At 33.8% G+C, this 25944-nt stretch overlaps 3 protein-coding genes across 5 annotated transcripts; 1 reads left to right on the forward strand and 2 right to left on the reverse strand.

The window, feature by feature from the left end:
- The first annotated feature begins 7390 nt into the window (after positions 1–7390).
- On the forward strand, positions 7391–10503 carry LOC131623725 (nuclear transcription factor Y subunit B-1-like). Its single transcript, XM_058894748.1, has 7 exons — positions 7391–7501; positions 7642–7881; positions 8075–8204; positions 8410–8415; positions 8519–8602; positions 8724–8762; positions 10142–10503. The coding sequence occupies exons 2-7, from the start codon at positions 7652–7654 to the stop codon at positions 10187–10189; spliced, it is 537 nt and encodes a 178-aa protein (XP_058750731.1). The 5' UTR covers positions 7391–7501; positions 7642–7651; the 3' UTR covers positions 10190–10503.
- Positions 10504–11791: 1288 nt separating this feature from the next.
- Positions 11792–15688, reverse strand: LOC131623724 (PWWP domain-containing protein 5-like). 2 transcript variants are annotated; one of them, XR_009290287.1, is made up of 3 exons: positions 12717–15688; positions 12413–12577; positions 11792–12224 (listed from the first exon to the last, which is right to left on the reverse strand). XR_009290287.1 is itself a non-coding variant. In XM_058894747.1 (2 exons), the coding sequence occupies exon 1, from the start codon at positions 15398–15400 to the stop codon at positions 12725–12727; it is 2676 nt and encodes an 891-aa protein (XP_058750730.1). In that variant the 5' UTR covers positions 15401–15688; the 3' UTR covers positions 11792–12224; positions 12717–12724. The 2 variants fall into 2 exon arrangements, 1 of the variants encoding a protein (XP_058750730.1); XM_058894747.1 differs by lacking the exon at positions 12413–12577.
- A 4820-nt stretch (positions 15689–20508) lies between these two features.
- LOC131623726 (uncharacterized) lies at positions 20509–25111 on the reverse strand. Of its 2 annotated transcripts, XM_058894749.1 has the most exons (2): positions 23198–25110; positions 20509–20842 (listed from the first exon to the last, which is right to left on the reverse strand). In XM_058894749.1, exons 1-2 carry the CDS (start codon positions 24943–24945, stop codon positions 20836–20838), a joined length of 1755 nt encoding a protein of 584 aa, XP_058750732.1. In that variant the 5' UTR covers positions 24946–25110; the 3' UTR covers positions 20509–20835. The 2 variants fall into 2 exon arrangements, with proteins under 2 accessions (XP_058750732.1, XP_058750733.1); XM_058894750.1 differs by lacking the exon at positions 20509–20842 and having other exon boundaries at positions 23194–25111.
- Between the last annotated feature and the right edge of the window lie 833 nt (positions 25112–25944).

Below are 25944 nucleotides of genomic sequence, written 5' to 3' on the forward strand. Positions count from 1 at the left end.
CTATACAGTATCATAAAGTAACATATGATTCAATTTTCTATGCTAAAAAAAGAAGCATGAAAGCTAGTATAATTTAGTCCTATACAGTATCATAAAGTAGCATGAGCATGTGAGTCTTGTCATTCAGAGCGCATATTCCACGTCCCAACAATGATATACATAAGTTATTTATTTAATATAATAATCATATTATAGTACCATATTAATATTGAAGAATGCACACATATTTTGGATAAACAATAGTTTATATATATAAAGTAGAACGTATCTTATACTGCTTATATACAATTTTATAACTAGCAATCTTATACTGCTTATATACAATTTTATAACTAGCAATCTTATAATGTTTATATACAATTTTATAACTAGCAATCTTATACTGCTTATATACAATTTTATACTCTAGCAATAGTGGTTACTATACCTAAAATAATCATCATTCACATTTTTATTTTAGATAAATAATGAAAATGATTAGCATAATCTGAAAATTAACACAAAAATAAAAGATTTTAAACAACCACAAAGATTTTAACACCAAATTAGAATTTTAACATCAAATTATTTTTTAATGTTTATTTCATTAATTATTTTTATTCTAACAATATTCTAATATTTTTAATTAGTTTTTAAAAAAGTGCTTATATTTTATTTTATTAAATGTTTTTATTCTAACAATTTCTAATATTTTTAATTATTTTTAAAAAAATGCTTATACTATTTTATTAATTGTTGTTATTCTAATATTTTTAATTATTTTTCAAAAAAGTGCTTATATTCTATTTTATTAATTGTTTTTATTCTAATAGTACTCTAACAATACACTATTGTAACTATATTTCTATTTTTCTTTGTTAGATGTATTTGATTTAAACTATACTTTTGTTGCTAAACTATGAGTATCTTTTAGTTTGATAGATGATTATTTGTATATTATATCAAATGTGAATTTACGGTCTTAAAATTTTTGTCCGGGCGTTATATATTTTTTGGCTTTGTCACTGAACACAATCACACACCTCACGTACTCTCGTGTTTCCCTTCCCGTAGATTTGAACCGGAGCTCTAGATTCTAATTGTTGGAGCACAAGGTTGAAGATGAATATGATGGAAAAGAGAGAAAAATGTAGCTAACTTTTACTCAATTGAAAAACGGATCGAGATTGATTTATATAACATATCATATGAGAATGAGTAAGTTATATGAGAATGTGAGAATGTAATAACAACCATTGGATTCATATTTAATGGTTGAGATTAAAAGATATTTTTTAAAATTTGATTAATAATTTCTCTTTCCTCTTAATGACACATGATTTATCAAAGATCACAATTTAATTTCAATCATTCATTTTTCAATCTAATTATTCTTATTTATTTTCACATTCTCATAACTTATCCATTTTCACTAGATATGTCATATATATATATATATATATATATATATATATATATATATATATATATATATATATATATATATATATATATATATATATATATATATATATATATATATATATATATAGACACACACACACAAAACTCATATTAGGTCAAGCTAATTAAAGCCCAACACAGGACTCAAAATAACCTAACTCTGAATGTTCAATTACACTTCAACACATCTAAGGTCACTAGGTAAGTTACGCGTGTTGCACGAATTTGATTAATATATATTTAAATTATCTTATAAAATAACAAATATTTTAATTTAATGACTATACATATTAGAAAATATAATTGTATTTTATTTATATTTAAATTAACAGTGATAAGAATGAAAATTGTCTTATAAATTTGATCAAATGTTTTTTAGATTAATTAAATATTTTTGTTGTGTCTTATAAAGTGTATCACATTTTATTTTAAAAAGTTAAATTGTTTAATTATACCACTTCAAAAACAATATCATTATCATACATCCACAAGATGAAACACTCAAACTTGGAGAATCACCTAAAAAATCCTCAAGCTAACGGACCAAAATTTGGACGACAAACAACCAACAAAATTATTATAAAATAATACTATTATTTACTACGAAATAGCCTTGGTGAAAGTGAGAAAGAGGAAGGCCAAGTGAAACAAAAATACCCCTGGCACACAACAGAACACGCTAAGCGGCCGCAAAAAAACAAAGGTGCACTAAGCAGGCTTAATCGCGCTAAGGTGGTGCGGAAAATGCAGAAAATTGAGAACAACACCTAACTGCTCAGCACAATCAAGGAGTGATGCAGAAATTCGTGAGCGCGCTAAGCAGGCTAGACTGTGTTAAGCGGCATAAGGAAAATGCAGAAAAATCATACTTGCGTCTGATCTTTCGAGCACACCTCCACTAAATCACCTACACTAACTTAGCTACAACAAAATTACAACCGTTGTGCCTCCCAACAAGCGCTTGTTTTACGCCATTAGCTCGACGCCTTTATTGTTTTGGTGTTTGGCAAATAACCTCCTCTCGACACGTCAGATGCTCTCGCCTTAAGCGCAAACCTAAAGAAAGTGTCTTGACTAAACACTTAACAAAAATTTCGGACAACAAAAACAAAATAACTTTAAACAAGTATAGAACACAAATATAAACATACCAAGAGAAAAAAACAGGTGAATGTTGGATACGCAAATTGAGAAGTGAAGATTTAAATTTAAGAACTGGTCCAGTTTCAACTTGTTTAGCCAACAATGTATACTCGCGTGTAAACATATACAAGTAAACATATATAAGTGAACATATACAATATATACAAAGCTTAAAACCATCTGAACTATTACGTTGCAATTCAATATCAAAACACAATTCCCCGATAACAGCGGCATTTTGTTGATGCAGTAAAGCGGCAAGCAAAAGTTTTGAAAGTATTTCGGGTTTTATCGTATCCACAGAGAATAATGCGAGGGAAAGAATGCCATTCAACGATTTTCGCGTTTCTGAGCTTGGGTTAAAATGGTTTAAACATAAAGAGATATAAATAGGAAAATAAATACATTCTTTGAAGAGGATAACTTATCAGACACGAATATACACTACTCATCACAAACTTAAACATATCGATCAGTTGGATTCAACCTATAATATTCGTCAAAATCATCGCATATCTCTCACATCAGTGTCCATTTCTACAACACCTACGAGACGTATCACGACCAAGGTTATGTCTAACGCAAAGTGGCGAGAACAACCGTATTCTCGCCTCGGAGATGTCTCGCGCGAAACTCAAACACGAAAACATTAAGCTTTAATACATAGGTGATTGGTATCTCTAGAATTAATAAACTAACTTATTTCCTTCCCTAATCAATACTTGTGATGTCTTTCTACAACAACACAAATCCAAACATAAATGCAAAAAGATTAAGGAAAGCATCAATATTGATTTGTAAAGCAACTTTTATACAACACCATGAGCGATAAATATACATATGTTTAGGGTAAATATACAAACAAATTCAACAAAATAGAAATACACAAAGAGGAAGAGAGAAAAACCAAACATCTCACCAGTTGTCAGCTCCGATTGATGAGAAATCAACCTTCGATCATCCAAATGCAAGACCCGATTGTTGTTTTCTACGCTAATCTAACCTAAGAATGAAATTGATGGAGTTGGGATAAAAATTCTCCAAAACCATAACCTAAAACTATGAAAGAACCTATTTATACAAAAACAAAATACAACAAACCAGACTTAGCCAGCTGAGCAGGCTAAAAAATAGGGGTGGCAAAATGGATGGATTGGATTATTAATGGATGGATCAAAACAATCCATTAATCCATTAACAATCCACCAAAGTTTCCTCAAAAATATCCAATCCAATCCATCCATTGAAAAATAAAATCCAATCCAATCTATCCATTAACATCTTTTAATGGATGGATATCCATCCATCCAAAACAATAATTTAATTTTAATTAATTGTTTTAATAATTTTATATTTTAAATTTTACAAAACCGAAAACATAAAAATGAGTTTCTTATTCAACTTAAACATAAAAAAATCGAAACTTATAATTATAAATATATTGCGGTGCTAATGAATTTGTGTTGCTTTTCCATCATCTCAGTAAATTAGCTATTACAAATCTCTCTCTACATATATTGTTTTGTGCTATATATAGATTTAAAATATTTCATAACATATGAAAAAAATGAAAGAAACACTATCATCACTGTAGGACAAATTTATTCTCTCATTCATTATCTAATTAGATATTTATGTTTTTTTTTAAGTTACAGACTTTTATAAAATCAAATATATAAAATAAATTGATTAATCAAATATTTAAGTCTAAATATTTAAGAGAGAGAAGAAAGTGTGTGTGAGAGATATATTTAAAATAAACTTTTTAAGAAAAAGGAAAAAATAGTGAGATTTTTAAATTGAAATAAAAATTGTTGTAAAAATTGTTTTAGAAAATAAAATATAATCCATTGGATTTATCAAATGAGATGGATGGATTGAATCCATCCATATAGTTAAATGGATGGATTGGATCCAATCCATTAAACAATTTTTTATTTAATGGATGGATTTGATGGATAAAATATTGGACGGATTGGATGGATATTCCCTTAATGGATTTTATTGCCACCCCTACTAAAAAATATCTAAAATATATGCGCTAAAACAAGGGACAAGGCTAATCCAGCTGAGCAGGCTAAACGGGACTGCACTAAGCCAACTGACCATGCATAGCGAGCTCAAAAATCCAGCTCTACCAAAGAATAAATGTCCTAGCGCACTGCAGTTTGGACTAAGCAACCTTAGTCATTATATTCTTTCAAAATTGCATTTTTAAAGCCGAATCTTTGACACTTTATTGCTCGAGGCTTCAATATGCACCAATACATATAAAATGAATGAAAATGATCCAACGCTACATAAATGAATCAAAAACTCAAATAATACACAATATGTAAAAATATAACGAAAACATACCCATTCACACACAGGTTGAGGAAAAAGAGTCGATAAATATCGTAAAACTATATAAAAAATAACTACAGTTTGACACTTATTAGTGGACTTGGTGACTTGTCCCAAATCCGAGAAGGATGGATTTGAGGTTCGAGTAGGGTCAACTTGATTTTTGAGTGAACCAACTATTGATGATATGATACCTTATGCCTGTGAGTCTAGTTGATATTGTGAGTCTTGTTGCATGATTAGAATGATGAATATGTGATTGTATCAAGTTTGTTGATGGATTGGGTGTGAGAATGATGTTGTATGAATATTGTGATATATATGTAAATGTCAGTTTTCTACCCTGTAGCTTATACCGTTTAATTATTGAAGTGAATTCTCACCCTTTTGCTTTGATGTTGTTCACAATGGACATCTTGTAGATAATTAGGATTAAAAGTTGCTACTGTGAATGGAAGATAACTTTTGAAGTTATTTCCATTTTGTTTCATTGTTTATATAGTGGCTATGCTCTAATCATGTAACATCGGGGTTGGGGAGCTTGTTTTAATTGTCGAATTCGAATTAATGTTTTTGAGGAGTTTTTATGACGTTATTTTGAAGTTAAGAACAACTATGATTTTGTCGATTATTTTAATTTGGTTTCCACTGCTATTTGAATAAAGTTTACATGTTTTGAAGTTGGTAACACTTTAATCGGCGTATAATTCTTCTTATATAAGTATCGGGGTCAGTGAGTTACAATTGCTACCACTGGTACCATCACTACCGAAACTAATGGAACTATCGAACATGCCTAGGTCCAATAATTAGTAGTCAATTGTCCCATCAGAACATTTGGCATCCATATAGCAGTAGTTCCACATTGTTGTACACATTGCGAGTTGAGAGCTTTATTAGGTTGCCACTCTAGTCTAAATCCCCAATCGTTGTTATAAACATTAAAATGAGAAGAAATGATAACAGACATGTACTTGTGAACGGAAAGTTGAGAATTTGAGCTCGATAAAATGGGAAGCCAAGTATGATCTTAAGGGATTGTGAGGGAGCTCTCAAGAAATTTGAAGACGAAGATATGCGAAAAGGTAAAATGGTTAGGGCTGAACCCCTTTATAAGGATTTAAAGGCTAATCGTATGGGTGATTTAGGGTTTATCCCTAGGTACCTCTATGCCCACAAAATATTCCCCATGTTTCAGACACATGTGAGGGATTAAGGTCAACTTGACTTTCCAAAACTAAATCATCATTGATCACATTTAATGTTGCGCGTGCAATCACCTTAACTTGCATTTGAAGATTTATCTCAGCTGACGTTTGAGGATTCACTTCAACTGACGTTTGGAGATTTATCTCAAGTGACGTTAAAGGATTTACCTTATTGGCTCTTGAAGGGCTACCCAAGAAATGCCTGAGTGACTCGTCTCAAGGATGCACGAGGGACTCACCCCAAAGATGTTTGAGGGACCATCCAAATGATATAAGACGATAAAGCTAAATCACTATGCTTTTTCCAAATCATTGTGCTTGAGGGACTTTGTATTGATATATTTATAAAGGGTCGCAAGAGGCGACATAAGAGATTCTTCAAGGACAACCGATGTAATATAACGCCCTCGCCACCTTCTTACTCTCCCATTTATTGAAACATACACCAATCATTTATAATGGTCGTGCTTTTATTAGAATACCCGTCCGTTTATGTTGAGTGACATGTCCATACCCATAACGATATGGAGATGAAGTTAAGAATGAAACATCACTTTCTCTAGTGTAATAGAGAAAGTAACTATCCATTTTCATGCTGTTAAGAGTGAAAAACGTTGTTAGTGCTTCTTGAAGTCTAAGAAGTAGACAAAAGAGATTCATATAAATACCTTAACTCTAAAGTTAAAAAGGACAATCAATTCACTATGAAAACACCATATACAAATTTTCTCACAAACTCTACATGAGCATTGAGCACGCCCTAACAACTCGTCAATGCTAAAATTCTTGACAATCCTACACCCTAAAAAATTGTGACATATTATACTTTTATACATAACTATTCATATCGATATTATTAAACTAGTCATTATAAAATATCCACATCACAAAATATAATTTGTCAAATGATCTATTATAGTCTATAACATACCTTCTAAACGGATCAATGCATTTCTTTCACCATAAACAATATGATACAAAATTTTGAAGAAGAAATAAATCAACAGAAACATGTAACACAAAAATTTGTTTAACTTGGAAAGACATGTAATTTTTTTTTTGCAAGAAATTACTAGTAATATTTATACTATGAATGATTGCATTAAATAAGTTGGTGTTCTTAAAATTGAATGACACAATAATCTACATAAAGATTTTTGTGAATTTAGGGTTTAGAGACTCTCCAAATATATTATTATAAGTTAGGAGTATTTTGGTCATTTCAATATTATGTTGTAAGCAAAACTCCCAATCAATCAATCAATCAATCAATATCAATTACTTCTCTGATACAACAACTCGAGCGCCAAATACACATCTTTTGCATTTCATTCTCTCTCTTATTCATCATACTCACGAAGGTACATTACATTACATAACTACTATTCAATTTCATCCATCCATGTGCATTTCGGATCTTACCGTTCTGTCTCAATCACCCTTTAATTTCCACCATTCCTCGCATTACAATTATTTCTTTGATCTGATTCGTTCTTTCTAGGGTTTATGCCATGGCAGATTCCGAGAGTCCAGCTGGCGGTAACCACGACCATGATAGTGGCGGCGAACAAAGTCCACGTGGCTCTTCTTCCGCCGCGCGTGAGCAAGATCGTTTCTTGCCTATAGCTAACATTAGCAGGATCATGAAAAAGGCTTTGCCTTCCAATGGCAAGATTGCTAAGGATGCTAAAGATACAATGCAGGAATGTGTCTCCGAATTCATCAGTTTTATTACCAGCGAGTAAGACCCTTTTGAAAAAAATGATTTTTTTTACGCTTTTTTTGATGATGGGTAATGTAAATTTTAGTTTTTGAGAATTGGGGTGTGTTGGAATGTGATGAAAGATTTGTGCTTTGTTGATTTATGTTTTAGGGTTTTGTTTTGTTTGTTGGTTTTTATTGAATTGGATGTGGTTGTTTTGGGTGGGTTGTAGGGCGAGTGAGAAATGTCAGAAAGAGAAGAGAAAGACCATTAATGGAGATGATTTGTTATGGGCAATGGCTACTTTAGGATTTGAAGACTATATAGAACCACTTAAGGTGTACCTAGCAAGATACAGAGAGGTAATTTCACTGTCTCTTTTTTCCCTCAATTGGTTAATGTTTGTATTTGGATGAGTCAGATACAATGTTATGTTTTGAAGTGAATGGATTAATCAAGGTCTCTGAAATTTTGACAATGCTCTTTACGGCTTAATAATAATTATCTAACTGTTTTTTCTTTCTTTTTTGTTCTCTTGGTGATTTTGGAATGTCCACAATATCACAGTTAGAGGTTAGTTAATTCTGCTTTTTGATTGTTTGTATTATTTTGCGGTTTATCATGGACTATCTTGACAATGGAAATGCTAATATTTGTGAACATTAATTTCTGATAGGGTGACAGTAAAGGAACAACTGTTAGAGGTTGTGATGGATCTGGTAGACGAGATCAAGTTAGCCCTGGAGGACAAAATTCGCAGGTATGATTGCGGATCTTTTTTGGATTTTGGGTTTTTATTATGGTAACTTGTTGGTCAAAACAAGATTCGGTGTATCAGCTTATATGTATTTTCTATTGATGTTGGTTTATGCATATGGCAGCTTGTTCATCAGGGTTCTATGAACTATATGGGTTCTCAGGTAACACAATCTTTGTCTTTATTGAATAGATCCTTGCTCATTTTTTTTAGTGAACGTGTACATGCTTTTATATAAATATTCACTAAGTGAAGTATTGAAATGTTCTTTGCAAAAGATAAATATATGAAACAGTATACTTTGCCAATTTAAAGCCATGATTAGCTCAACCAATCCACTGAATCAGTCCAAATAGATTGGGGACGGGAATTAAACCCCTTCACTGAAGTTTTATCTGGTCAGGGATTATCCACATAAATTATCAGGGCTATCCTTCGGTTTTGTGATCACGCCTTTTTGACTATTGTATATCTTATTAACGGGTTACCTGGTTACCTTCAGCCTCTCTTAATGTTGGCATACCCATTACCATGATGTTGACATACCTATCACCATGATGTTTCCCGAAGTTCCTGATTTTTATTCTCATGGGATCTTTGATTGTGCTTAAAAGTTGACATACCTATCACCAAGATGTGTATTTCCTGGGTACTCATCTTCCAGTTTCATTGTCTCCTCCTGGTTATGGGGTTAAGTCCAATTATCTTCGCATATAAGTTTCACTGTCTTCTCCTGGTTGATGGGCTTTTATCTCCGAGTCCAATTATCTAAGGCTATTTTCTTTCATGACCTTTAGATCTCTTCTTTGGCCACTAACCTCATGCTCCAAACTCATTTGTAGTCCCTATTCTAATGCTTTTACATGTTATTCCCTCCACTGTACAGCCTAACACTTACACTCTAATTTCTTCTTCCATTTCTTAGTCACCCAGAGACCAAAAAAATCCGATTTTAACTGACATGATATCATCAATCGAAACAAGACTATCTATCGTTTAGAGTAGAAACCAAGGGATTGGTTTAAGTACATTTTTACTACACTAATTTGCTTGTCTTCAGGTCTAGAAAGGTTGACCCTGATACTTTCATTCTGTTTCGAGTCTCTGCAAGTCCTCTATGTTCTTGTCTATGCTGAAATTAATGTCTGTATAGAGTTATTATGAAGAGTAAGTATGCCAAGAGTTACTCTTGGATTTAGTTGATCTTCAGCTCGCACGCACGCGCTTACACACATATTGCAATTGCTCTTAGTTCATTAACATCTTTTATGCATCCTAATAATTATCCAGACTGTCTTCGACTATCGCCATGTTTCCCCTAATTTTCTTGCTCTCATTTTCTTGAATCTCTCTAACTTCTATCAGAACTGTATTATTTTTCAAAATCTTAGACTGGCAAATTTGACAACTACGTAGCAATTTAGCTAGCTATTTTCTCTTGCAATCTAACAGCTGCATATCAGAACAATCACCTGAAAATTGTTTTTTGTAGCATCTTTCTTCGGACTCGATAACATTTTTGAATTTGTCGGTGATTTGCAGGTGCATCCACAACATCTGGTTTTGCCTTCCATGCAAAACCATGAATAGATTAGATTGCTCATCTCCATCTGCTATTTCCATTGTATTGCACCTCTTCCACCATTTTTCTACCAAAAGAGACGAGTGCTTCACCCTAAAATGGACGTTAAAATTTTGTTCCCGGTATTCATGTAGATTTTGAGTAGAATCATTAATTTTCAGATTTAGATGCCATGCCAACTAAATTCTCAAATTTGGTTCTGCATGTGATTTGCCGTGTAACTTGTTTTGGTGAGTAGTCGTTTTGAGAACTTTGTTTAGATATTACTATAATACAAACTGCATTTATTGTTTCATGTAATTTCGGGCAAATATTGTTTGTTTCTCCCTTTGGCGATTTATTTTTATAGTTGCCGAAGCACAACTGTTTTTGGAAGGATTGGTAGCTTCAGTTAAGTGGATTTGTTTTTAAAACAAAAAAAGAAGTTAATACGCTTAATTGGGGGTTGAAGGAATATGTACAAATCATAATGGGAATGATAGTTGGAGTATTTTTTTCAATTCAGTTTTTACAGTATGGTGAAAATTACGCCACGACATATTTTTTAATAAGTCAGTCCATTGACTGGAAAGTGAGCCAATCTTTGTAAGACGAAAATCAAATGTACATTACAAAAATTCTCCAAATGTTGAAAGACAATTAAAATAATCCTATGATGTTCTTCATTGGTCTATGGTTCTAGTTGGTGGTCCCTACTAACATTTGGTGTTGTTCATTATAGTGGTAATAGACGTGCTGATAAGGGGTGCATTGAGAAATTATGGTTTGATTTTTATTCCTCAATAGTTGCTTTAGTTGCTTTTGAGATAGGGTTTCTCGAGTGGAGGAGTTAACCGGAAATATTGAGTTGCAGGTGTGCTCAAGTGATTTAGGTGCCATTTAGAGTTATTTTCAAGGAACTATTAAATTTCAATTCAGCCTGAAAAGAAAGAAAAGAAGTTCAATATAAGCTATCCACACCCAATAGTGAGATTCTCCAATTGTTTCTTACCAACTTTGCCATGGTTGTTTCTTCAAAATTTCAACCAAGAATTGTGTTGAAGTGCTAACATCAAAAGAAATTCTTAAATGTTAAATCACAAGTAAACTTCGTTCACAATGTGGACCAGCTACATGGATGATACAACTTTACAGTTTCGAAGGCACTTAATTGAGCTTGGGAAGCCAATGTGCACTGAACAAATTCATTCACTGCCTTTTTCATACATCTTTTAACTATTATAAAACGCATGCAAAGATTTAAACAGAAAAGCCATAAACAGCATAGTAATGCCTTTTCTGTAAAGATACAAAACACCAGCTAATTTTGTAATGATTCATCGTCTATTTAATAACCTGGCTAGGGTTTGGATGGTCATAAAAAAAGAATAAGTAAAAACTTACTATCCAAAATATCAATTAATATGGATAATCTTAACTTTTTTGAAGGAGTAAAAAGATAACACTTTTTGCAATATTATAATTACAAAATTCCACCATTAAATTACCGCCGTAAAACCGTAAGTAATTTTGGTTAGAGAATCTGTTGGACACGTAAGGTAGATTCTCCCATCTCAACCGAGTTCTCTCCATACGCAATAGACAGAAATTGAGATCGAAACCCCGACCACTTATTTAAGAAACCCAAATCTCTTTACCACTTGAACCAATTTGCTGTTGTTGTAAAAGGTAAGACATCAAAGGGTCTAATTAACATATTTTTTCACTTACAAATTTCTGAAGCATAGTTTGTAATAGTAACCCTAACCCATATGAATAGTGCTAACCTCTAAACCACTAAAGTAAGAGAATAGATACAGACTAAAGAGTTCACAAAGAATCTGTAAATGGCAACTACAATAAGGAGCGGGACATTAGTAAAAGCATCGCAAACTAAGAAGCTGTAACATGATGCATCCTACTACCAAAATGAAATCTATAAAGAATAATGGATGACCAGATGAATCGACATTCTGGTTACCTCACTTGGAAGCCATTGAATAATAAACTGGTTTTGCAGAATAATCAGTTATATATATGCTGCCACCACGTTTTCAGCACTCCCTACAATGAGAATTGCAAATGTAATTTGTTTTTAATAGAAGATTGCATTTAAAATAAATGTCAGTAACGAAATAAGTGGCCAGCAACAACGAGACTACTAAAGAAATTATTTTGAAAGAAAACAAGGTATTACTTGGACAAATTTAATTAAAGTGACTTTTGGCTTTAATGATGCCAAATGCCAATACCTTATTTTCTTCCGAAATTCTTTCTTTAGTAGTCTCATACTCTCATACTGTTGCCAGACACTTATTTCCTTTTGTCATGGCTGGATTGAAGAACGTAGAACATCCTCCAGTTCTTCAACCAATATGCTTTCGTAAGAGCAACATTGGCACTAAAAGTTTCATGACCTAGAAAGGAAATGATTCAATCAGCCCTCAAATCAAAGGCATAGCACAGTATATACTACAACCACATTAGCCATAATAAGTGCACATATCAAAGAATTCAATCCCAAAATAATGCATATGAAAGGTAGAAGTTATTTACCAAATGATTCAGACCATATTAAGCTCAACATTGGAAAGATTAAAATGCAATTCCTCATCCGGCATTATAGAACAAGATGCAGTTTTCATAAATGCACTTGGTGAGTAGTTCAGCTGGTAATCTACATGACTTCGTCCAAATATATTAAACTTTTTAGCACTACTGAAAGCAACCTCCGCATCAGCACACTTCTTGAAAACCACTCTTGCCCGGCTAGTTCCTCTATCAATTTCTGTTTCAGATTCCTTTAGAGGTCCAAAATGCTTAAAAATATTATTCAGGCTTGTTTCTGAGAGAACAGAATCCAACTCAGCAAAGTTCAAAACAAGTTCAGCTGGGGATTTCTCATCTATATAACCAGAAGGTTTTTCAGGAACCTCAGCATGGTTGTTATCAAAACATTGTTTCCTGGCATACGACCTACGGGTATACACATGAACAGGTTTTTCTAGTTCAGAGAGGGCATGCTGCTGATGGTCAAGTCTTCCGCTTCTCTGTGGTTGTTCTTCAGAACCATTCTGTACGCAATGCGTGTCATTCAGATCATCAGCGTCAAATGTTTCAGGAGATCCACCTGTGGGTTGTTTCTTCTTTTTAGTGCCAACTTCATTTGTAGGTAAGATTTCTTTCTCAGAATCATCGGCCATTACGATTGAATTCCTAAAATCAGAGAAGAAACTCACAATAACATTCAAGAAACTGTAATCTCCCTGTGGTTCTTGTGCTACACGCTGAAGTAAAGATAGCAAATCATCTAGAGATGAAACCTCTGTAGGAAAAGTCAAGCTTGAGTTCTGAGTTTCCTCAAAATTGGGAGAGAAGGAATCAAATTCATTTCCTGAAAAACTATCTACATTTCCATCTGCCGTCTGAGATCTGTCCCCGGAACATTTCAATAAAGACGGAGGCCCAGTAAGTTGGCTAGCAACCCTACGGATACATTCACCAATTTTAAATGATTGTATTGTGGTGTTTGAACTTTTTTTGAGGGAAATAGTTTTTGTTCTGCTTTTCATTCCTGAGACATCAGCGTAAAGATTAATAGTCTTCCGTTTCTTGGAAAGGACCGGGTAAGTCAGATTAGCAATGGCCTCGTCATTCTGATAATCACCATGGGTAGAATCTGGAGTCACACTTGCTTGTTCTAACAAGCTTTTCTTTTTTGCTGGATAGACATCATCCTTTAGATGATGTTTACGCTTGCGACGGGATTTGTTTATGGCTTTTGAATCTCCGGTACCAGTTTGATCGCCAATTTCACCCACATGAATTGTGTGCTCATTAACTTCACTCAATCTTTTATCAGTATCGTTAATTGAAGGGTTGATGTCATCGTCCAAACCTCTGAAATATTGAAATTCAGGCAAGCAAGAGTAACCCTTTAAACGATAAAATGCAAGTAACTGAGTCTTAGCTATTAAAAGCTCCAATCGATCAAAGCCTTCGGTTGGAAACTTAGATAAATCTTTCAAGTATTCGATAAGCTTCTCAGGTAAAAAGGAGCTAACACTTAAAGAGTCATCAACTCTGTTTACGAAACTCGGCTCTTGTTGAATTCCACAGTTTTCAATAGTCTGGTGTTTAATCTTGTCATAGGTATCTTTCGGTATGCAGGAACATGCTAGCCCAAATTCTACTCGTCTTTTGACTTCATCCAAAGCCGAATCTACAGCACTCTGGAACGCTTCCGATTTTTTATTCTTTTCAATATAAGAGAAATGAGACCTAAAGGACTTCAACTTAGACCCTTCATTCCATGCATACGTTCCATCCCCATAATACGCTACCAAATAGCGGTTCTTCTTAAAATGCTTCATCGCCTTTGCAGATGAATCCAAAGGATCAAATATTTGCCCCGGCCACCACGGGTGACTTCTCACCTTTCCCCAAACCAAATCATTCATAGAAAACTTCCCTTCTTTTTCTACCGGCAGCTGATACCTCGCCTGATAACTTTTTCCCGAACTCTTCATGGAGACATACTTTACAACTTTTCCACCCTTTGCTTTTACTTTTACCTCTTCCGCATCACTAAATTCTAGCTCTTCATGTGAATCATCAATCTTCTCAGAAATGCCAACTTTCCCTTCATCTAACTCAACCTCAACAACATCACTCATCACCACTTCTTTCTCCAATATTTCACTAACCACCACCTTCTTCTCATCCAATGTTTTCAAAGCTGCCTCATTTCCCCCCAACTCAATCATCTCACTCTCAATGTTACCTTCTAAGGACCTCACAAAACCCTCAACCCCAGAAACTCCTTCAACAATAGGATTCACATCTTTACCTTTCTCAATCGATCCATCAAAACCCAAATCCTCATTCAAATCAGCATCACTTGCCTCCAAAACACCATCTATATGCAAATCATCAATCTTCTCAGAAACGCCAACCTTCCCTTCTTCTAACTCAACCTCAGCAACATCACTCATCACCACTTCCTTCTCCAGTATTTCACTAACCACCTCCTTGTTCTCATCCAATGTTTTCAAAGCTGCTTCATCACCACCCAACTCAATCTTCTCACTCTCAAACCCTAAAACTCCTTCAATAACAGGATTCACATCTTTACCCTCCCCAATTGATCCATGAAAACCTAAATCATGATTCAACTCAGCACCACTTGCCCCCAAAACACCATCTATAGAATTATCTAGGGTTTCAGTTTGACCAGCCATGCCTATAAGCGTAACCAACTACTCTGAAACTCTCTAAACGTATAATACAAGTTCTAAATCTGTGGTTAACATGTTAGTATAGGAAAGTGAATAAAATAGAATGAAAGTAAAGATTCGAATTCTGATAAAAATGGAAGAAAGGAGAAGAAAACAAAAATGGAAAAGGGGAAGAAGCGGAATTGAATACCAGGTTAGATCGCGGGGAAGTGAAAGCAGGGTTGAATTTGCGTTTAATTTGATGACTGGTTATTAGATTTGTTTAAGGGAGATTTATATTACGGAGAGGTGTTAAATAGCACAAGCGCGAATGGATATGGTACAGTACATTTTTTTCATAAAAATATTAAATGAAAAATAAATTTAAATTGCCAAAATTTCAGAATATTTGATTAATTATAATTAAAGGATATCTCAATCCACTCCATAATACTTTTAGCCATCGAAATTTTATTTTTGTCAACACTTTTGTAAATGTATTTATGGAAGTATTTTTTATTTTACTTCCAAATATACACCTCCAGAGGATATTTTTAAAAAACACACATGGTGAGTAAAAAATTCATAAGATAGAATGAGAAATTTCCTTACAGTTATGCGGAGTATTTTACCGTAAGTAATTTATTTTAAATAGAAAAATCATATTTAAACATTTAAAATCAATCTTTTAAGAGTTGTTTATTTGTTATTTTAAGATGTATTTGTGTGAAAATAGTTCTTATCCAAGATTGAGTTCAAGAACCCCTTCTTCATATTGATTCCTCGTCAATTTTCGTTCAAATCTATCTTCATTCCTCACTCAATTTTGTTGAGTGTGAGTGTCTTGTTTTTCATCTGCATCTCCTTTCTTAAAGGTGTATTTGTTGATTTATTATCCTTCCTTCAATCTCTCCTTGTCGTTTCGCTCTATCCGTGAACTTTACTAGTGCATCATTTATGTTTTTTCTCTTTCGATTGACCAATTCTCTACTTATTCTTGTTGGACATGTGACTCTACACACAAGAAGTGATATTTTAAGTTTTAGAAAAATTAGAACAAAATAATAAAATATTAAATTAATATTAAAAAAATTAAAATAAATTACACTATATTTATTATAGGATCATAAAGATCATTTTAAGTAATTTATAAAAACCTTAAATGATAAGCTTGAAACTTTTAAAAGGCCACTTAAAACAATTAAATTGAAACTTTTAAAAGGCCAATTAAAACAATTATTGCCAAAATAAAGGACACGGGAATCAAATCAAGGAGAATGCAGTTACCAAAGTCAACACGCAACCAGTACACCATTTGCTCTTAGACTATGTATAATGGTTACATTATTCAACACCCTACTTTTTCACTTTTTATCTTCCACATCATCTTCTCTCTCTTCCACCTAATAATTCAACACCTATTCAATTTTTTTTCACTACAATGGTTTTGTTTAATAAAATTCAACACCCTACCCCACATCATATTCTTATTTTCTTTTAAAGTTTTGTTTTTATGATTATATATTAATATCTATTATCAATTAAAATTAAATTAAAATAATTAATATTTAAACTTTTTTTTTTAAATTTAATAATTTATTTATTTTTTCTAATTTTCTATTCTTAATTTTTTTTCTTGCAAGTAATAAATAAGAGATGTAAAAATAGTTATTTTTTAAAAAAAATAAAATTATAAAAAAACTTAAAAATGCAATAAATACACTAAACACACAACACACTAAAAAAGAAACACACAAAAAATGAAACACACATAATTTAATTAGTACAATAGACTCGGCTCACAAACAAGAATAATTAGTAAAATTTTGGGTGTTAAAAGGGTTATTGTTGGGATCCATTTCACTACAAGGATGTTTAGAGCTACAAACAATGATTTTTTTAAGGCTAAATAGAAAAAAAATTGAGAGAAAAAAGTGAATTTTTTTTTATGAGTCCAAATCAAATGAACCAAGTCTCTATTTATAGAGGAAAAAAAATAATGAATTTTGATAAAAATAAAAATAAATAAATAATTTATTTACTATGAAATAATTAATTTTAAATGATTAAAAGAAAATAAAATCTAAATAATCACAACAACCAATAAAATTGTGTAAAGTGTTGCATGTGGCCCCACTTTTTTCTCATTCAACATGTTGAATCTTTTCAACACCAATTAATCCACATCACATTAAACACCTCATTCAACAAACCATTGTAGACATTCAACTATTGAATAATTTTTTCAACACCCCCATTGTAAATGGTCTTATTGACATACTAATGTAATATATATAATATTTAACATGTTTTTTATTAATTATCAGAATCCATAAACTTAAATTTTTGAGGCCCCTTCTTTTTTAGGCCCTGGGTCTGGCCTTGCATGAGAGTTGTTTGATAGGAGTTTGATGAAGTTGCTGAGGAAGTTTATGCCTTCATTTTTAAGTAATTGAACTAGTTCGTTTAATTTTTCTCTAATTTCATTCTTCTTTGATTTTTCCTGAAATTCATAAGTACTTTCATCTCTTGATTTAATGATTGGATTAAATTTCTAATTCTTAACTCTTAGATATTAGTTAGTGACAAATGTTCCAATATTATTTTTAATATTTCTAAATTTTTAAAGACATATATGAAAGAAACCTCCATCTTCTTCGCCTTGTGTGTTCAATTTCTCTTGTTCGATACTTGGAGAAACTCCATACATAATTTAAAGAATATCCCATATTTCCTTGTCATTTTTACAATTTTTAATAAAAAGAAGTTTACTATAATCTAAGGAAATTACTAGAAAATTCTTGGTTTAGAAATCAATTTCAAATTTTCTCTTTTCATGTACGGTCCAAAATAAACTAGATTTATCTACTACTTCTCCATTTATTTGGTGAGTAGGGATAAACAGACTGTTGATTAGAGTTTTATACGATTTAAATTAATACTTTGAATAAAAATTCTAAATCCAACTTACTATAATTCAAACCTAACGCCAATCGAGTCGTGGGTTTTAAAAAAATGATTGTTTGAAAATATTCCATTATTATTTTCAGAGTTTAAAATTATTTTTCAAATATTTTTAGCAAATATCAGTGAAAAATAAATATGCAGAAAGTAAAGAGTTAAGGGTAAGAGAAATGACACCAAAGATTTATACAGGTTCAGTCAAGACGACTTAATCATGTCCCCAAGAATTGATCTTGAGAATATTCAGTAATGATTAAGAGCTTTTGGTAGGTTAAACTCTTTAACTCCCTTATACAAGAAAAAAATAAAATTTCAGGCTAACTTTCAACAAAACAACGAATAACGAAGAGAAGCGGTTAGTCTTCATTCTAAACACGGACTTGCGGAGATAATCAGTTGTTAGCCTTCCTTCCAAATACGAACTTGAAGCGGTTAGTCTCCAAACTAAATCGAGATTTTCTACAAACTTATCTCAAACCAAGGTGAGCTTTTAAATCAGACTCAACTCACAAATCAAATCATGGTTTTGACTAGGATGACCACAAAACAAGATAAGATTTTGAACTAGACTTATCTCGAACAAAAATGAATTTTTAAACCGAGTTGAACTCATGAACTAAGATGAGACTTTGAATCAGTTTTTTTTATAGAAAACAATCTCATTCATTAGATGAAAAAGAGAGAGTACAAATATTGACAACATCACTAATAATTAAGACTAACAAGCTATGGACATTAAAACGCTTTTGAGAGGATAGAAACCAAAACTTTAATCCAATCAACCAAGCAAAGTTCTTCCACAAGAGACATGTGAGTTTTGGAACTCCAATCTTTAAATCTATCCAATTACGGATCATATCTTTAGCTTTGACACTAGCTTTATCACGCTCAAATCGATTATTCAGGTTCACAATATTGATTAATCTCACAACTTGTGAATGAAACAATTGTTGACTGAAAAGAGGAGTTTGATTTGCCACATCCCTAGTAAGATTATTACTCCAAAACACATTTCCTTCGTCCAAGCTTCTTTGAGGCATTTCATCAAATACATTGAGCAAAACTTAAAACAACCTAAGCCTAATAACAACACATCCAACAAAACAAACCAAACAAGAAAAAATAGAACCCACAACAAAACAAGTACAATAAAATAAACTATTACATGAAACACACACACATAAAATTCGGGCTTCCTTATCTTCTAGTGGTGGCGGCTCCGGTGGGGGTCGTTTTCCATGTCGATACCACTCTAGGCCATTGGTTGGTGGGGGTGATTTTGGAGTTGAAAACGATTGATGGTTGATGATGGTTGATGGTGGAGAGGAGGAGGAGCTTGATGGAGCTTGGAGGAAGAAGCATGTATGGATCTAACATGAGTGAGGGTTTCAAAGAAATGAAAAGAGAGGAAGGAAAACTTACAATGGGGGAGAAACCTCCATTGAAGAGGAGATGACCACCATAATGGTGGTGAATATTTTCATGAAGGAGGAGGAGCCCCTACAAGAGGAGAGGTGACACCCATCAAAAGAGAGGAACACGGGGAACCCTAAGTTTAGAGAGAAGGGAGAGCTTCTCTCTCTAAATATTTTCTGAATCATAGTTGACTTTGAATTAGGTTGATCTCCAACCAAATTGTGCTTTTAACCAGGATGAACTTACTAACCAAACCGACGACTTAGAAACTAAATCTACAAACCAAAACTTTTAAAAGGTTTATCCGTCCACCCAAACAAACACTCCATTAAACATACATTATTCAACCAAGAAAAAAACTCCCTTTGTTGAAAATATTTGTTAAATTTTGAACTAAATATCTATCATAGTATATTCGGCACGTCACTGACCTTAATTTAATATTAATATTTGATTTTTCCTACAATGTTAAAATAGCAAGTAATAACCCTTAAGTTGTTTTTGAAACCTCCGTTAAGTTGCATTGATAAGGAAAATTGGATGTCATGAGTTTAAGAATCCTGAAAATTTATGGTCAGTGGCAACTCCGTGTATCCTGCTCAGCATATTCAGCTCCAATGCTATCATGCAGTAGCAGCATCGTGCTGGTTGTTGCTCAGAAAAATGTAGCAGCATCATATTAGCCCATACTTTTCATATTATGCAGTGACAAAAATCTCAAAATTATTCACAACCCCAAGCGCAAAACTTAATTAAACAGCAACATGAGAGGGATTTTTTCAAACTGTTGAATAACTAACTTAAATGACTATTATACAAAAGTCTAAAAGCATCCCAAATAAATACTCTCTTATGGTAACACAACAATACAATTAGCATGTAATGCTTGGCGACAGTGTCTTGATCAGTGTAAAAGAAATCTCATCATAGTATTTGAGTAATGCCATTGAAAATTTAGCTAAGGATGACCATGTCAGCATGTGAATCCAGTATGTTGCTACTCCTTTGGTCTTCAAGCTGTGTTATCTACCCTGCTTCTGCTACTTGATTCCAGCATCGGACATCATGAACAGAAGAAACTAGTCCCTGCAACCCAACATTAAGACGTTGACTCAATAAACATCTATATCCAGAAACTTATATTAATAGTGTGTTTGTTTTCATGTTTGAACTCAGCTAAATACAAACATTTGGTCCAACGCAACGATTCGTTAGAGTACAAATCTGGATATTTGTGGTACAGAGATTTATTTATAAAGAATGAAAGCAAAAGGGATTAAGAATTGTGTGTGTGAATACAACAAATATGGATATCTGTGGAATCATATCGAAATCAAACAATATGCAACAACTGCCAAAATGGTTTACATCAATAAACAAGCAAAAGACAACATATCAATCTTGAAACTCGAGGATAAATGGCATGACGCTGTCAGAGGAGCAATTTTATTACTGTAACAAAAGGATATAAACATCTATAAACAAAACAAAAACTAGGCAGACTTATAGCTCCTGTGTCCTGAGAGCACTATTTGTTGCAATCACTTAAAGCTATCGACCAGCTTAATACTATCACAACTCTTCCTTTTCTTGTCAATATAATCCACAAATCTATCAAGAACTATTATAATAATTCCCCTACTACTTATTTAATGCTAAGGAGCTTCATGACAAATTGTTTTCTAAAATAAAATAACATTTTAAAGAAGCAATGCAGCTGCTTGTGATATCTATTTTTGTCCACTCTACAGTCTACACACAGTTAAAGAGCATAGGTATCCTTGCTTTTATTTCCACCAACAACACAAGGTAAAGCTACATGAACTAAAACTAGTTCTATGTCCTCCTCAATTTCAACGCAGCAGCAAATATTTTCCTAACTGATTTAGAAAAAATCACTGAATCTTTTATCTACAGACTACATTTAAGCTGAGAGCTATGAGGTTGAGACTCAACACAACATAGTTCACATTATTTGAAGATGGGTTCACATCGGAGTTGTAGATGCATTTGTTGGAGTTTTTTTTTTATAAGCATTTGTTGGAGTTTTTTTTTATAAGCATTTGTTGGAGTTGAGTGCTACAACTATGAGGTTAATCTTTGGGCAATATGGAGTTTTATTATTTCTGTATTTATAGGAGCATATACAGTGTACAATTCTAGGTATCGAATTTGACTTAACTCGCTTAAAATTGTTTGTGTTAAACCCCGGCAGACCTGTATATGCTCCTATAAATACAAAAATAATAATACTCCATATTGCCCAAAGATTAACTTGATTTCAACACCACGTCTATCATGATAGAGAGAAGGGAGCCTTTTTTTAAAACCAGAATCAAAGTATTATTCACATATAAATTCCAATAATCATCCGAATTTCAAACATTCTAGAACATCATAAAATCTAACTACCATTTTCGTCTCAGACACTGGCATTGCCCTTTGTGAAAGTCCCTAGACTAAAAAAACATAACAATCATTGACCTATGATTCTATTGGTCTCCTTAGTCCCTGGAGTCTGTGGTCTCTAACTCTCTATTAGTGGTAAGTGAAAACGAAGGTGCCTAATCTGCCAAACGGTGTCTAAAACAGACAAACCCAAATCCTTTTGAAACACTTGATTAGGGGTCATGAATGCTAGTCCACACCAAACATTGCATGCAATTAAATGTGCCAAACAGCTATGCATGTCCTTACTTACTACAAACAAAATCCCTAGATGAAATGATTAGCAAACTCATACGTAAGTGAAAAAAAGTCTGGTTTCCATCGTGTGGGGATTAATGTGAAAGTGTGTGCCAAGGTTGAGGATGAGTGGTAGTTTACTCAACATCAAACACTTTGGTACAGACATGATATAAGAGTTAAATAGCCACGACACTCTTCTAGTTCTAAGTCAAAAGATCCAGCAAAAATAGACCATTATTTTCTTGAACAAAAGCCGGTTAAAACAAGCTATCCATGCCACACACAAGGGATGTTGGCTTTCACATACACAATGACAATGGAAAAGAAAGGATTAGGCACATGAGACAGAGTACCTACACAAGTGTCAAAGGGCTGTAGATATCAGTGATAGTTGTCCTAAAATCTAGAGGTTGCCAATATGAAGATCATTTAAGGACTCAGGTGACTTCATCATATCAAATCTTTACAGAAATTTCTACTCAAACACCTCCCCATGTCTCCTGCTAGACACTCAGCCCAACAAACTGATTATGACTATCATGACCCTATAATTCAATGCAGTCTAACAAGCTAAGAGATGAGGAAAATAAACGAGAGACCTATATTAGTTTGAGTAGTATACACGGAATTCTATCAAAATGGTAACAGGAAAGCTTGCATGCACCGAGTAACTATGACAATGAGGCATGTTTAAAAAAACAGCATGTATAGGATTATGTAATTATAAGCGGCACTTCATAAGAGTTTACTTACCAGTACTTTATCAACCCATCCCAGCCACATGTTGCTACTTTGCTCTGTTCCAAAGGATGCCACTCACAACCAATGCAGACACCTTCATGACACTTGAGAGTTCTAAAGACTTTGCAACTCTTCCAATCCCAGAACCAACACTTACCCTCACCATCTCCCGACATGACAAAGCGTCCATCCGGAGAAAAATTGACCTGACAGGCATATCCAGCAACAATATGTCCAGCAAACCTCTTCTTTTTGTTAAGTTGAAACTTCTCCCTCGTGCTATAAATAAGTATCTGATTATCCAAACTCTGCGTGGCAAGCCAGTTGGCGTTGGGGTGAAGCGAAATAGAAGGCATAGAATGCATGTGTGGCTCACTAATATATTTTATAACCACAGGAATACCATATTCCCATACTCTGAGGGACTTGTCATCACTAGAAGTAACAAATCTCCTATTGTTATCAACAAAAGTAATGGTATTCACAGCCCCTAAATGCTGATCATACTCTTGAGTGATCTGCCCTGTATTCATATCCCACTGAACAATCTTCTTATCACTCATACCAGCCAACAAAACATTCTGCTTATCCTCATCTGGGTTAAGCTTCACAACATAAGGGATCTTCCCAGTGGAGAAAGTGGAAATGACTTGTCCCGTTTCGGTATCCCAATACTTGATATTCTTGTCGTAACCAGCACTCAGAAACTTGGTTCCATCATTGGTGAAACAAATATCCCTAACAGCTTTAGAGTGTCCCATGTAAGTTCTCATACATTTTCCAGTATTGAAAACATCCCAAATCTTAACCTTAGTATCCATCCCAGCAGAGAGAATCAAATGACCAGCCTTGGGAAAAAACCGAATCGCAGAAACCCCTTTCGTGTGTCCACTCCAAGTATGAACCAATCTCTTCGGTATATAACAATGATCATTACTCGCTTTCGCATCTTTAGGAGGCGCAATCCAAGACCTCCCTTGATAATCCCTTTCCTCTTTCCCATGAAAAGTACTCTTATCTTTAACAGCCTCAACCTTTTCACCACCAAAACCACTCTTCTCTTCACCTTTCTTCTTAGCATACTCCTCCGCGTACTTCTTCTGATCCTCTGTTAACTCTCCTTGCAAACCTTCCTTCTTTCCAGCCCAAGGACTCTTCTTATTCTTCAACAACCACGCCTCGGAAGCCGGGTTTTCACTCTGAACGCCTTCTTCGCCGGCGTTGTTATCGTCTTCTTCCTCGTCATTCTCTTCCTTCTTCTTCAACGCTTCGATTCTCCTCTTCTTTTGCTCGCGGTGAGGCATATTGTAAACAGAAGCAGCATTATTCTTCTGCAAAGCATCAAAATCCCCAATGTAATTCGAGGCAGAGGGGTCAGCAGCGTAACCGAATTTCAGAAAAGTGTTATGCTGTTCATCGAAGAGAAAGGGTTCAATGTTGGCATCTTCGACGAAACCTAGCTTATGGTTTCGCATACCTTGTGCTAAACCATCTTTAGCGTAAGGATGGGAGGGACCTTGGATGGGGGCCCAGAGCTGGTCGTAAGTAGGGTTGAAACCGACGGCGTGTTGAGTTGGATCGATGGGTTTTGATAGGGTTTTAGGGTCGGCGACGGTGAGGGCGAGCATGGTGTCGTCGACTTTGGGTGCGGCGGAGCGGGAAGGGAGGAGGCGGGGTGGGGAGGAGTTTTCCGGTGAGTTAGGGTTTTGAATTGGGGAGTCGGGATCGTTGTTGTCGGAGTATTGGTTGAGTAGATCCATTGTGGAGAATTCTATTAGCTACGAAAAAACAATATATGGTGAGAATGTTGAACGGTGAAAGAGAGAGGGAGAGGGGATAGGGCCACTTCAGCGGCGGAGGAGGAAGCTTGGTGAATGGCACAGCTCTGAGATGAAGACGGCGGTGGACGGGAAGATGTTTTTTTAATTAAATAAAAAATAAAAAAAATAATTTATAATTAAAAATGAATGATATTAACAAAGGCCCGATTTCAAAATCTACCGGACTCATAATTTGTTCTTCTATCTACACCCCATCAAATGAGATATGTGCATTTGAGCCGGTAAATGATTCTCCCTCCATTCTTTTTATAAGTACAATTTGATTTTTTTTAAATTTATTGAATAAATGATATATTAGAACTATATATAACATATAAATCAGATATTTTAATTATTCAATGATTTAAAAAGTTAAAATTTGTTTGTAAAAAAGAGTAGAAGGAATATATACTTTTATGGGTAGCAAACAAGCATATTTATCTTCTTTAAATTCGTCCCGCAAAAGCCCAAAAAAATGGGATACTCAGCATAGAAAGTGCGGGCTAAATTACCAGACTCGCTCTGTTTAATGACGGACATGCAGACAAGCCCGCTTTACTCTCTTAAAAAAAATAAAAACTTTTTTTTTTCAATCATATGATATAATTTTTAAATAAATACATCATTTTTGTAAAAACTATTTTAACATGAGCCATGCCACTAAATGTTCCATATTAATGCAAATAAGTACAACAAAATTGCATTCTAAATGATATTTAAATATAATTTTTTTAAACTATATTTAATGTTTTTTTAGAGTGTCATATCCTTGTATTACACCAGATGCATAAGGAGATTCCTCGAGGTCAACTCTATACACTCTAAAAATTTTCAAGGCTGACTTGATACTCATGTGAGGAGTACACATAGAAGCAAAAAGGATGATGTGTACATGTAGGATGTCAGATATGACTATTACTCGGTGGTCGATTATGAGGT

This window comes from Vicia villosa, unplaced genomic scaffold (assembly GCF_029867415.1).
Source record: "Vicia villosa cultivar HV-30 ecotype Madison, WI unplaced genomic scaffold, Vvil1.0 ctg.000077F_1_1, whole genome shotgun sequence".
In the NCBI taxonomy this organism is placed as follows: Eukaryota; Viridiplantae; Streptophyta; class Magnoliopsida; order Fabales; family Fabaceae; genus Vicia; species Vicia villosa.

Bases quoted from the DNA above. Each gene is read 5' to 3' on its own strand.
- LOC131623725 (XM_058894748.1), top strand. From the start codon at position 7,652: ATGGCAGATTCCGAGAGTCCAGCTGGCGGTAACCACGACCATGATAGT. The intron at 7,882-8,074 runs GTAAGACCCTTT...GGTGGGTTGTAG, and splicing joins ATCAGTTTTATTACCAGCGA to GGCGAGTGAGAAATGTCAGA. The intron at 8,603-8,723 runs GTATGATTGCGG...TGCATATGGCAG, and splicing joins CTGGAGGACAAAATTCGCAG to CTTGTTCATCAGGGTTCTAT.
- LOC131623724 (XM_058894747.1), bottom strand. From the start codon at position 15,400: ATGGCTGGTCAAACTGAAACCCTAGATAATTCTATAGATGGTGTTTTG.
- LOC131623726 (XM_058894749.1), bottom strand. From the start codon at position 24,945: ATGGATCTACTCAACCAATACTCCGACAACAACGATCCCGACTCCCCA.